Here is a 13,455-nt window from a genome sequence, read left to right as displayed (position 1 = left end):
ATGTCAATAGCGAACATAACCAACAACGCCAAAGACAACACAGAAGCATCAGTAAGTGAAATCGTCCAGTTTTGTATTTGTATCCGTAATTTCAGTTACTGGTAACGTTATGAGTTAAGTATGCGAATCGAAAACCTAATCTCTGAATTAGCTATAAAGACAACCTTCGTTTAATAATTGGATTATTTTTGATTAAACTGTTCTTCCTACTCGGAGTTATTCAGTTAATGATCTATCAATCGTGGATAAAACTATGCAACTTTTTCATGAAGTTAATTTTTTTCAGTTAGTTTTCGTCTAGTGTATTCTTGAAAGCAGATTGATTTCAGTAGGACAGACTGAGTAAATCTATTATTAAACGGTTTGTATAAGTTCAACAGTAGCAAAAGTTATGAATGGTTAGTTTGGAAGCAACGAAATAAAAGTATTGTATACAGCGACACATTATTAATCAGCGTTAAATGGTTTTATTTAATATCAATAATCTGCTTCTTATATTTGTTTAGATTTTTGTTTCAATGATAAAGGCATTTGTTAATAATTTATTTCAGGATTTACCATGAAGATCCCACTAATAATTGCTGGGTATTTTATGGCACTGATTATATCAGCGGAAAGTCAGAACGAACCAACAAGTTTAGGTAGGTAGTACGGAAGAAAACCTCTAATAAAAAACAAAAAGACAAAACATGGAAAAAAACATTATCTCTGCAGGTTGTGGCCCATTGAATAGAAAACTGGTTGGATAGAAGACTGTTGGTTGTGGAGGAATAGGTTGGCTCATTGAATAAAAAACTGGTTGGATGGAAGACTGTAGGTTGTGGGGGAATAGGTTGGCTCATCGAATAGAAAGCTGGTTGGATAAAAGACTGTAGGTTGTGGGGAATAGGTTGGCTCATTAAATAGAAAACTGGTTGGATAGAAGAATGTTTGTTGTGGGGGAATAGGTTGGCTCATTAAATAGAAAACTGGTTGGATGGAAGACTGTAGGTTGTGAGGGAATAGGTTGGCTCATTGAATATAAAACTGGTTCGATGGAAGAAGACAGAGTATTTTTATAAATGAAGTTCGGTCAAACTGGATTAATGTCACATATTTATTGGACAGCACACATAAAATTAATCCAAAAAGCAAGTGTTAATTGTGTAACGTGCAATAAAGAAAACACTATGACAACTTCGGAGATGCATATTTGTTCCTTTAAGAAAAATATCTTTGTATCTAAAGTATGATTCTTACTTAACTAAGAGTAAAGCATAAACAATATTAAGAATGAATTCTCTAACTTTAAGATAGAACTGGTTTGGCGTGAACATGTGTTCAATATTCTATATATTATTATTTTTGTTGCCATGAGCGATGTTGTTCATTTTAACGTCTTGCAGAAAATTAAATATATAATTTTGGTACCCTTTACTTAGTTGTACTTTAATCTCGTGGTTACCAGCACTTAAAACTTCAATCCAGTAGGTATCTTGTGATTCTGTTTTGACAAATGAAATAATTCACAAATATTTGCTCTTTTGTTATTTTACAACGCCAATTTTTCTCACTATTTAGAAGAAAAGTTCAAATGAAACCAAATTGTTGGTACTCTATGCTCATGTACTGAAAAAACAAAAATAAAACACAAACAAATATATATACACATATCTATTCGAATTATCAGTGTAAGTTTGATTGAAATTGTTTATATTTGCTTTTCTATAACACGACAATTTATATTTTCTTAGTTAGCATCTTGAACATAGCCCGTTATCAAAATACCGAGTGTCTTGCAGAAAATGGCTTAACAGGTATTTGTCTAACTGATGGTGATTGCTCAAGAAGAAACGGAGCCAAAATTGGTAACTGTGCCAATGGATATGCCGTCTGTTGTCTTGGTAAGAAAATCTTAACCACTGAGTTTTAATAGTTTGTTATCATAATATGATTATCAGCTATTCCTTTTAGTTTTGTTGTCTTGGTAGGACAATCTTAACCACTTAGTTTTGAAAGTTTGTTGTCATAATATGATTAACAGCTATTCCTTTTACTTATATTGTCTTGGTAATGTAATCTTAACCACAGAGTTTTAATAGTTTGTTATCATAATATGATTATCAGCTATTCCTTTTAGTTTTGTTGTCTTGGTAGGACAATCTTAACCACTTAGTTTTGAAAGTTTGTTGTCATAATATGATTAACAGCTATTCCTTTTACTTTAATTGTCTTGGTAATGTAATCTTAACCACAGAGTTTTAATAGTTTGTTATCATAATATGATTATCAGCTATTCCTTTTACTTTTGTTTTCTTGGTAGGACAATCTTAACCACTTAGTTTTGATAGTTTTTGTCATAATATGATTAACAGCTATTCCTTTTACTTTTATTGTCTTGGTAAGATAATCTTAACCACAGAATTTGATAGTTTGTTATTATAATATGATTATCAGCTATTCCTTTTACTTCTTTTGTGTTGTTAAAACAATCCTAACAACAGTATTTTGATAGTTTGTTATCACAATATGATTATCAGTTATTTTTTACTTAAATAAATTGTGATCTTACTATCAGTTCATGATAAAGATATTAATAAGGTTTTTAGTGTTTTATGCTGTTTGCATAAAATATTCACTTACAGTTTTACATTTCAGCCTTTTTTCGTTCTATTTGACAAATTATCAGTAATTGCAAGATTTTGGTGTGTGTGTGTGTGTGTGTGTGTGTTTCCTGTTAAAATAAGAATTGATAGATATTATGATGAAGAATACACTCATTAATCTTTATGACGTGCAGAAATGTAGAGAAAACTCTGGAAAATATAACTATCACGCATGACAGTTTATATATATTATCAGTTGAATTACTGATTACGACAATTTGTTTTACCATGGTCTTTTACAGAGAGATTCACATGTGGAAACGTTACGTCGAAGAATGAAACCGTGTTTGTAAATCCTAGTTATCCTTTTAATAGTGAAAACGGAACAGACACATGCCAAGTAACTGTGGGGAATCCAACTGATGTGTGTCAGTTACGACTGGACTTCTTGGAGTTTAGTCTGGGTCAGCCCGATGACGATGGTCATTGTACCACTGACTCATTTATGGTGAGGTCAATGGTGGGTGAAACGCTTCCCATTCTCTGTGGAGAAAACAGCGGTCAACACAGTAAGCAGTTTCTTGTGTATGATGACGAGTGTTTAGAATAATGTTATTACTAATCTACACGACATTCGATTTAGTTATTAATTAATCGAGAACTTTTAACACACACACACACACACACAAAAAACATATTTTTAGTAGTTGTATATTATAGGGTTAAAAAAAAGGAAAGCGTGAATCTTTTCTACGAAACTAAAAGACAATGATCACATGGGAGAGAAGACTGAGAAAGAAGGAAAGAAACTTGGTTCAGGATTTCGTTCCTTCTTAGCAGTCAATCTACAGTTTAAACATTATTTTCGATAATTTGAATAAGATTTACAACCCGTGGTCCCCTGGTGTGTCAGCGGTAAGTTTATAGACTTAAACGCTAAATCCCAGGGTTCGATTCATTATGGTGGATAGAGTGATGATAACCCAATCTCTGGTCAATAAGCATAGCTCATATAAAATTGTTTCAAGTTAAAAGTTCCCATTTTCATGTCTACAGAATAATAATTACTATTAATATCTGATCAGAGCAAGCTATCTATTTAAGTAAAAATAAAAATAATGATAAACTCAGTATAGCTTTTTAAATGTACCCTTCTTGTAAATATCATATGTATCGCTTCATCAGTAGGGTACCCTCGTTTTTAATTGTATTTTCAGCGTACACCTGACCTAATAACAGCTCACGACGTTCGGCCAGCTTAGGAAATTTGGGTTAATCCTAAATCCATATAATCGGCTAAGTGCAAAGTAATTTCTTTAAAAAAAATATGATAATAAAAACTAGATACATATTAAATATTCTAACCTATAATGTTAAATAAAGTAACATTAAAGAAATAATAGTGTATACCTCACTTACGGAATACACAGATATTAGCTCCTAGCTTCAATTAATGTCGTACATTTGCTATTCCATGAACGACGTAGCATCATTATAGCCGTGTATAAGTAAAATGTTCTAAAATGTGTAGTGACCAATAAAAACACATTAAAAGGCTCCTACAGTGTAGCTTTACAGGAGCCTGACATCTGAGATAAATTGCTAGGATACGTACTACTGTTTTGGTGTACAGTCAAGTAGCAAGACAACAACAATCGTACAGCTGAAAACTAATATTTTGTCCACCGGTGGGACAGCGGTAAATCTTAGGATTTACAACGCAAAAATCGGTGGACACAGTAGATATCCCGATGTGGCTTTGCTATCAGAAAACACGCAAACTAATATTTATTAAAATGCAAAATAATAAATTATATTAATACTTGAATAGTAGAATACATGTCTAGAATATTGACACTGTAGTTAAAATGTTCATGTTAGTCATGTTAAGTATAACAAAAAGAAAAACAATATATCAAACATACTATGAGGTGCGTCGAACACAACTATTTTGAGTTTAACTATTATCTATCACTTAACAAAACACATAGAGCTAGTAACAGGAAGTAATAAAAATGTTAAATCTTCTGTAACAGATGAAAATAAACGTTCAATAATCATAAAAATTAGGCTTAGAAACGGAAGTTATAACAGCTGGCAAAAACCAATGACGTAATATTATACCATATATATATATATATATAACTGTTACAGGATTGAATTTATCCACACACGCCCCTACTGCACTCATTCTGAATCACTTTTAAAGTTTATAAATTTAAAAGATATACTCGCAAGTAAATCTCAATAGGAAAATACTATTCCAGTAAGTCAAATAAGTAATAAATTATGCAGTGTGGGGGAGCGAGGACATTTGCCCCCGGGCGTCGGGTTCGGGGGGCACCAAATCAACAAACAAGTTACCCAGAATTTAGCTGTTCCCATAAGACAAAGGTTCATTAAAATGCTTTTGTTATGCTTGATATATAATATTAGTATATCATCAGAAATATCCTGCCTAGAGAAATCCCTTGGTTTTCAGTATTAGACTGATTAAAATACACTGACATCTCATAGTTGATAGGAAATAAACTATATAAAGTCACACTAAAAATACTCCTATTCCCCTCAAAATCCCTTTCCATGGGATTAAGTGCTTTTCTGCACTCTGTGCCACTATTACTTACTCGACTAGCAATTGTCTTTCAAAGACCAGATAATTATGACAATATGGTGAAATACAGCACCATGGTAGGTAGAATTGCCATGTAAGGTTAGAAGTTATAAAGTAAGAGTGTAAATGACGGGTAGGATTAGGATTTGGGGGGATATGTTGTTGCCCCCGGGCGTCTGACACCCTGACTACGCCACTGAAATTATGGCTATTAAACGTTTCCATCATCCGGCCCTCACAAATGAAAGGATAGACCACTTCGATTGTTATATATATATAAACGACATAAATAGCCAAATCTTTCCAACAATAACTTTTATCTACAACTAAATGTTGAATTGTAGTCAGTTCCATGAAGTCAGGTTTCATAAGTTTCTAAGATTGACTCAGCACTTATGTGGGGATTTTTGTATGGTTTTGTGTATTCATCTCTACCTTGTTTCTGTACTTTTTGGCATTGCCATCCCTACATCATACTTAATTTTTGCAAATGTTTTTATTACTTCTTTCCCCTCTTCTTTTTTTAACAATTTTATTGAAGTAGGTTGATAAGTGAACATTTGTTTTATTTTTATAATTCAATGGTACCATACATTGCTAATATCATAACAGTTTCTCTAATTCTGGATTAAATTGGGGGCCAGTGATGCTGGAATTGTTCCTCCAGGACGGTAAAAGTACCCCAGAGTGCTGGACCAACGTTAAGGAGATATTTGCAGAACCCATGCTTTCAACTTCATCCCGACCCACTGCATGTGTGTATATAACTGACTCCATCATATGCTAGGGTAATGTCAATTAATGGGGAGGACATCATACAGATCCTAGATTTGCGGTATGATACCACATATATATATATATACACACAGCTACCAGATTCGCCCCCACTGAAAATTTGAAGAACAATAGACCACTATATAATGTATTGTTTTGATAATTAAGAAACTGGTGTTTATAAACTGAAGCATCAATAACATGTACACAGATCTGTCAGTTACATAAATACATGATATCCTTGATACCTTGAATGTCAGTTTAGATTATCCTTTTTTCTTTATTTATTTTTAATGAAATTATTTTGCTGCCATCTAGCGACCAGAAATATAACTTATTTATGAAACATGGAAATAATATATGCTTATAAACTGAAATCACTGTTAAGCAGTAGCTTTCCTTTTTATTGTTACCCCACAAAAGAAGGTGTGATAGAAGTACAGAAGAAATACTACTGTTATACAAGCCGTGAAACACTCGATAATTGTAATAGGTGCTCATATAAGGCTATAATCAACTTTAGCTATTCTTTGTAAGCGCCATAGAGTAATAGGTTTAATGTGCTGGCTAGTTTTTCTCGACCCATCCCTACATACTAAGCACTATCGTGATTAGTAATAGCATTTTCCCAAGTACTCTTAAAATTATTTGCTGTCGTACTAAAGCCATTGCGAAAACTTCACTCATTTTTTGGCCAGCGTGGGAGAAGAAAGATGAACACTTTAGTTCTTTAGCTAGTTTCCAGTTCTCCACTTTAGCAACACTTTTCAATGATATTAGGAATCTCAATAGCTGTGAAACACTCGATAATGGCAATTAGATGCTCAAATAAGGCTAAACTTCAGCTTTAGCAATTATTTGTAAGCATCATAGAGTAACAGGTTGAATAAGGGCAGCCATTTTTTTCTCGGCCCCTTCCTACATACTAAGCACTACGGTGCTTAGAGATAAGTTCTCTTTCTGGTTGACTTTCTTTTATAACATTTATCAGACTGGTCAGTTGTTAAATCAGTGTTATTATTCTACTGACTATTATATTGCTAAATAGGTGACATGTTTTTTCAACTTGCTGTTAGACTCAAAAGTTACACAATGGGCTACCTGCACTGTATCCATCGCAGTAATCGAACCTCTAACTTTAGTGTTATAAGCCATCAAAATTACCGCTTAGCCACGGGTTAGAGGGGAGGCAGTCATATAAATTCATCACTTTCAGTACATAATGTATAATTTTAAAAAGTGATAAGGTAATAACCACTGTTAGAAAACTGATAAGGTAATGACCACTGTTAGAAAAAAGTAATAAGGCAATGACCACTGTTAGAAAAAAGTGATAAGGCAATGACCACTGTTGAAAAAGTGATAAAAGTGTTAGAGAAAGCAATATACTAATGATGCTGTTAGTAAATTTCCAAATTATACTGATGTTTTCTTATTTCCCATCCAGTATATGTCGATTTGGGAAGAAGCTCCACCAACCCTGTGGTGCTTAGTGTGGTTAGTAACAGCCTTAAGACAACTCGTAGATGGCAAATCAAAATCTCCATGATTAAGTGTAATAGTTTAGATATGGGTAAGTTCAGTTTATTTTTAAGTTTATTGTAAAGGATATATTATTTGTATGGTCCTGTGTAATCATACTAAATGTTATATTAATGCAGTGCAATATTTTACTATCAGCAAAAACAAACATTTAAAATTACGACTGTTTGTTTGCAATAACTTGTCACAACAAGTAATAAGATACACGGACCTCAGAACCAACACTGTAGAAAAATACTAATATTGATTGTTTGGTATAATATTCTACATTTTAATACATCAATAATCTCCCCATGTTTCATATGAACTTTATATGATGTGCTATTATTGTAGAGTTCCCAATTTTAACACGAAAAATATAAGAAAGACCCCCTAAAATAAAAATGCAAAATAAAATTTGCCTTACTTCAACATGACCTCACTTGACAAAATATCAGAATAACTGTGCTCCTATAATACTTTGTATCTATTCGGATCTCTCGTTTTCATAAATTTGACCTAACCAATCCCACGCTTTGATGTACATAGACAAACTCGTGTAATTGATTCACTTGTCAACTAAACAAGCAACTATTAGCCAACATTTTATATTTTGTTTGCAAAATAAGAAGCAGGATTTTTAGATTACCAATATTTTCTAATAACAGAAGTATAAAATTAAATTGCATGTATAAAATTAAAAATTTAAATAATATGTTGGGTGTTACATAAAAAACGGCGTGACAGCGCTGTGAACGTTAATAAATATGACGTTCATAGAAACAGAAAACGAAATAGAAGTAAACATGTGTTATAAAGATGACTTTTCAGTTCGAAAATAAAGGATGAGATGTTGGATTGTTAAATATTAGCTTCATCTTCTGCTTACATGTTGATTTGTTGAACGTTAGCTCCCTCTGGCTGTCTACAGTACTACCGGAAGCCTAGTGATTTCGTCCGTAGTTTCAACTGGGGACCAAAGAAAGAGAACCATATCCGTTACCTTAGTAACCTGAGGTACACAGTCTGCACTCGAATGGAGGAAAATTTCTGCTCCATCAAGTGGACAACCGAAACCCCAGATTCTTTCTCCTGGGGCATGCCTGCAAGTCGTGGCAGCCAAGGCAAAGACTGCAACGACGACGACTTCGTTGTGATCTCCCAAGGATCATCTGAAGGATTAGATATTGGAGAAGACAGGTTCTGTGGGTCAAAACTTCTTCATAAAAATGTCATCATATGTGAGTAAAAGTACTAATATGAATATATGCTTATTTCATTGAACATTTTCTATTTCTGACATTTCATTGGCAAGCACAAAAAGCATTTCATTTGATTAATTTCAGTATCACAAAATATTATAAGAAAATCACAATCCAGTACATAACGGAATATAAAAAAGAATACATTAATGGTTTGGATAATATCTAAGTTAATATGTTACAGTACTTTAATATAAGAAGTTTTAAATGTTTCACCAATGCAACCTTCTGGCGTTGGAAACAAATTTTGGAAGTAGGTGTTTCCAACAGTTATGCTCCATTTGTGTCACTAGAATTCCCATTCGGATGTTTTAAAATTCTCTTTTCAAGGGATTGGAGGGGGAGATAATCTTTGTATCACTTACTAGAAAGTGTGCTTTTTTTTTAATAGTGTAAATTTAGAGTAAAACGATAAAGGCTACTTATATCTCCCAAGGGTATAAACTTTAAATACACGTGCAAAACAAAAGCATTAAGAAAGATTATTTGTTGCAAATACCTTGGAATCAACATTGTTGACGATTGAAAATACCATCAAACAAATAAGTGACAAACAACAGATAAAATCTTAAGATCCGAATAAGAAAGAAGTAACAAGTAAACAACTTTACTTAGTTATACACCAGCTTTAGCTATAGTCCTACCTACACTTGAGTTAGCAGTGGTTAGCAACATAAAAGTCAACTAGTCCTACCTACACTTGTGCTAGCAGTGGTTAGCAACATAAAAGTCAGCTAGTCCTAACTACACTTGAGTTAGCAGTGGTTTTGCAACATAAAAGTCAACTAGTCCTACCTACACTTGTTTGAGAAGTGGTTAGCAACATGAAAGTCAACTAGTCCTACCTACACTTGGGTTAGCAGCGGTTAGCAACATAAAAGTCAACTTGTCCTTCCTGCTCATTCTATAATACTATTATTCGAATTATGACGATTTTCTCAATTGTTGGAAACAAACTTTTGACAATGAAAGGAAAGTTAAACTGAATAATTCAGTTACTTCAAAATTTTGTGAAAACGCCTGCTTTTAATCAAGGACTCCATTTTAGTGTTTCGAGACTGAAATACCGCGCGATGTGATCATGATTTTTCAAGAACCATGTTGCCATACACGATACGATAATGATTTATCAAGAAACATGATATTATTACCCATTTTTATCTCCTACAGTTTGATAATAAGAAAATCTTCATTGTTATAGATTTTCAATAAATTTTTATTTTGTTTTTCAGCTCATGTAAAGCCCTTTTTTCTGGGTGTTGTGAGTAATAAAAACGCAACCCTGAATCGAAAACATTCGCAATTTGGATTTTCGTTGCGTTATACTCAACTTCCGTGTATGGTTTAACATAGTAACAGCAACTTCGTGAAACTGTTTGGATCAGGTTAGTTACCTTTCTATTTTTATCTGACTTTCTAAGAGACAACTTGTACAATTTGTTGTATAATATAACAATTTAAAACATAAGTTGTGAATCAACTTGTACAACTTGTTGTATGATATAACAATTTAACACATAAGTTGGTGAATTAACTTGTACAACTTATTGTATGATATAACAATTTAACACATAAGTTGGTGAATCAAGTTGTACAATTTATTATATGATATAACAATTTAACACATAATTTGGCGAATCAACTTGTACAGCTTATTGTATGATATAACAATTTAACACATAATTTGGTGAATCAAGTTGTACAACTTATTGTATGATATAACAATTTAACACATAAGTTGGCGAATCAACCTGTAGAGCTTATTGTATGATATAACAATTTAACACATAATTTGGCGAATCAAGGTCCAATTGACTTTCAATGTATATAGAACTACATGGATTTAGCTATTTATTTATGAAATATAAATTTCAAATTACGGACTTGTTTTCATACCGTTAAAAATTCGCCTATTCCACAATATTGAGTGATTTTATGTTTTTGCTTGTTACAATACTTTTTTAAAAAATGACCAAAAAACATAGATTGAAATAATTCATTCTCTAATTAAAATACAGTAATTAATGGGAGTAACTACAACACTGATGATATTTGTGTTTAGAGGGATTTGTGTATTATGAGGGATCCTGTAAGAAACAAAGTTATCACTCATAAACAATTTGATGCATAAAAATGTCTTAAAAGTCGATGGAGTCGGTAATTCTAGGGTTAAGTAAATTATACGAACTGACTGAAAATGTACTTCAGAAAAGTTGAATGCTTAACGAATCATTTGTGTTACAGATTAATGAATTAGTACCTGCTTACATAAATAACGTCTAATGGAAAGTTTAAAGCTAATGTAGTGTTACCAATATAATTTAGGTTGTAATATTTTAATTTGTAGTTTGTTAATATTTATTTATTTTCTACTCAACACTATTGATGTAAAAAATGATATGAATCCAGAAAAGATTTATATGACAAAAATGAATTATTTATCTTGCGTTTTAAAATGTCTTAATAGGTTGCTTTAACGTTTGTGTTTTAATAAGCCAGTATTAAATTAAAGTTAAATTGCGCAACTGTATAAAATAATTGTGCCATTAATAATAATATATTTCTAATTTTTTGCAGGTTAGTCGAACAGTAAGATCATAGCCTATTTTTTAGTAGAATCTCTGGAAGGTTGACGTCTCAGAAAACAGGATTTCATTGTTGAAGCTACTCATTATTTATTTTTGTAACAATAAGTTATTTATAATTAGGGATGTTTTTGTACTGTGTTGTAAAAATCATTTGTATTTTGCATAATTTCAAAATGAAATAAAGAAAGATACTCATTAACGATTATTGGCAAATTTCATATCGGTTGAATAAGACCTCGAAATAAAATGTTAACAACAATGACCATACATAATAAAATAAGCTGTGGTTGACAATTTATATATATATATATTACGACTTCAGGTTGGAATAACTAATCCACTATATTTATCTAGTCGTTTTCTATACATGTCAGACGATACAAGAAGACAAGATTAAAAACGTGACTTCAAAATTCCTTAACTAAACAATAAAATAAGTTACGTTACCAGAGTCGTATCTTTAAATGTTATCTCTATAATTTTACGCTCAAGGTTGATTTTACAAATATGCTGGTTGAACCAAATGAACTTGAATGTGAATATTGGATATAATAATCCCAGTTGAGCAGTTAATACTGACAAGCTATATGATTTAAATACTGTAATTTCATACATTTCATATAAAGAATTATGTTTTCGCTGTACACATCTATAATTAGTTTTATTTTTTTGTGTTAAATTTGCTTCAACTTTGAAATTTGTATGTGTTAAGTGTTTGTTTACCTCAGGAGCAGCACTCCTGTTTTGTTTAAGGGGTACATTATTTTTACGAGTAGCTCCCAGTGTCTCAGTTGTAAGTCTGAGGGCTTAAAATGCTAAAAACCGGATTTCGATACCCTCAGCGAGCAGAGCACAGATAGCCCATTGTGTAGCTTATATTTTTATCATGATTAGTTACCTGTTTTTGGTTTGATACCTGATGAGTCAAGCTTGCTACTATAGGATAACGTCATCTTCAGTTTAACTAGCACGGTTACGTTCAATACTTAAATTCAACTTCATTTGGATTTCAAGAGTATTCCCGATTTTTTTTCTCGTTTACAGGCTTGTCCAGAAATAAAATCGCAGTCTGTATTCTAACTTGTATCAAACACAGTACTTAAAAGTTCATCTATGAATAAATGTATCAATGAACACATATTTGAACGCCAGAGTGAGCAGAAATTCCGTCCTTTGATCCTTGACCTGTAACGCCAGATTGAGCAGAAGTTCCATCCTTTGATCCCAAACCTGTAACGCCAGATTGAGCAGAAGTTCCGTCCTTTGATTCCAATCCTGTAACGCCAGATTGAGTAGAAATTCCGTCCTTTGATCCTAGACCTGTAACGCTAGATTGAGCAGAAGTTCCATCCTTTGATCCCAAACCTGTAACGCCAGATTGAGCAGAAGTTCCGTTCTTTGATCCCAGACCTGTAACGCCAGATTGAACAGAAGTTCATCCGCTTGTAAACAGCACTAACACGCGCGCTTTAACATAAACTTTGTAAAAGTCCTAAGGGGCCAATTTACAGAGCTAACAAAATTTTAACTACATCATGAGTAGAATATGGGTGACATGTACTGAAAGTAAAGTTCTTCAACAAAATCTTCCTTTTTTATTAAAATGTCCTAAACAACACATAAAATGATTTTTCATTGGCATTCAAATATTGTCACTGACCTAAAAAAAGGAAAACAAAGTCTACAGAAGGTGAAAGAATAAAAGGGAGTGGGTTTTTGAAGCATCTCACTAAATAATATAGTTTATTATCGGAATAAACTGTGTACTTAGAACGAAATAAAAAAATTAACCTGGTCATTAGTATATCCAATTAAATAAACTTTTCTTACGGATCTGCTTATAAAGGTAAGAATGCATTGTTTTGTCAGTTGGGTACCTTCGCTATTAACCATATTTTCGGCCGTAAACCCAATAATATCTCACGAGGTTCAACCAGCTTTTTCTTTTTTTACAACTGAAATCATTTACCGATAAATGCTGTTCTAAAACTCAACTATATCGTAATTTTTTTTAAATACTCGGATTTCATTAGGTTATTGTTAAACACCAAATTATAGAATGGGCTGTCTGTGTTATAATCACTACGGGTATCGAAACCTGATTTTGAGCC

General features: G+C 32.5%; 1 protein-coding gene across 1 annotated transcript; it reads left to right on the top strand.

The window, feature by feature from the left end:
• LOC106476080 lies at positions 1-10,104 on the top strand. Its single transcript, XM_013936756.1, has 7 exons — positions 1-85; positions 552-641; positions 1,734-1,883; positions 2,888-3,154; positions 7,421-7,546; positions 8,406-8,735; positions 9,989-10,104. The coding sequence occupies exons 1-7, from the start codon at positions 1-3 to the stop codon at positions 10,102-10,104; spliced, it is 1,164 nt and encodes a 387-aa protein (XP_013792210.1).
• Positions 10,105-13,455: the final 3,351 nt, after the last annotated feature.

This window comes from Limulus polyphemus, unplaced genomic scaffold (genome assembly GCF_000517525.1).
Source record: "Limulus polyphemus unplaced genomic scaffold, Limulus_polyphemus-2.1.2 Scaffold152, whole genome shotgun sequence".
Lineage (NCBI taxonomy): Eukaryota > Metazoa > Arthropoda > Merostomata > Xiphosura > Limulidae > Limulus > Limulus polyphemus.
Note: the sequence above shows the minus strand (reverse complement) of the source record. Positions and strands in the feature narration are given on the sequence as shown.

Bases quoted from the DNA above. Each gene is read 5' to 3' on its own strand.
- LOC106476080 (XM_013936756.1), top strand. From the start codon at position 1: ATGTCAATAGCGAACATAACCAACAACGCCAAAGACAACACAGAAGCA. The intron at 3,155-7,420 runs GTAAGCAGTTTC...TTTCCCATCCAG, and splicing joins AGAAAACAGCGGTCAACACA to TATATGTCGATTTGGGAAGA. The intron at 7,547-8,405 runs GTAAGTTCAGTT...GTTGAACGTTAG, and splicing joins GTGTAATAGTTTAGATATGG to CTCCCTCTGGCTGTCTACAG.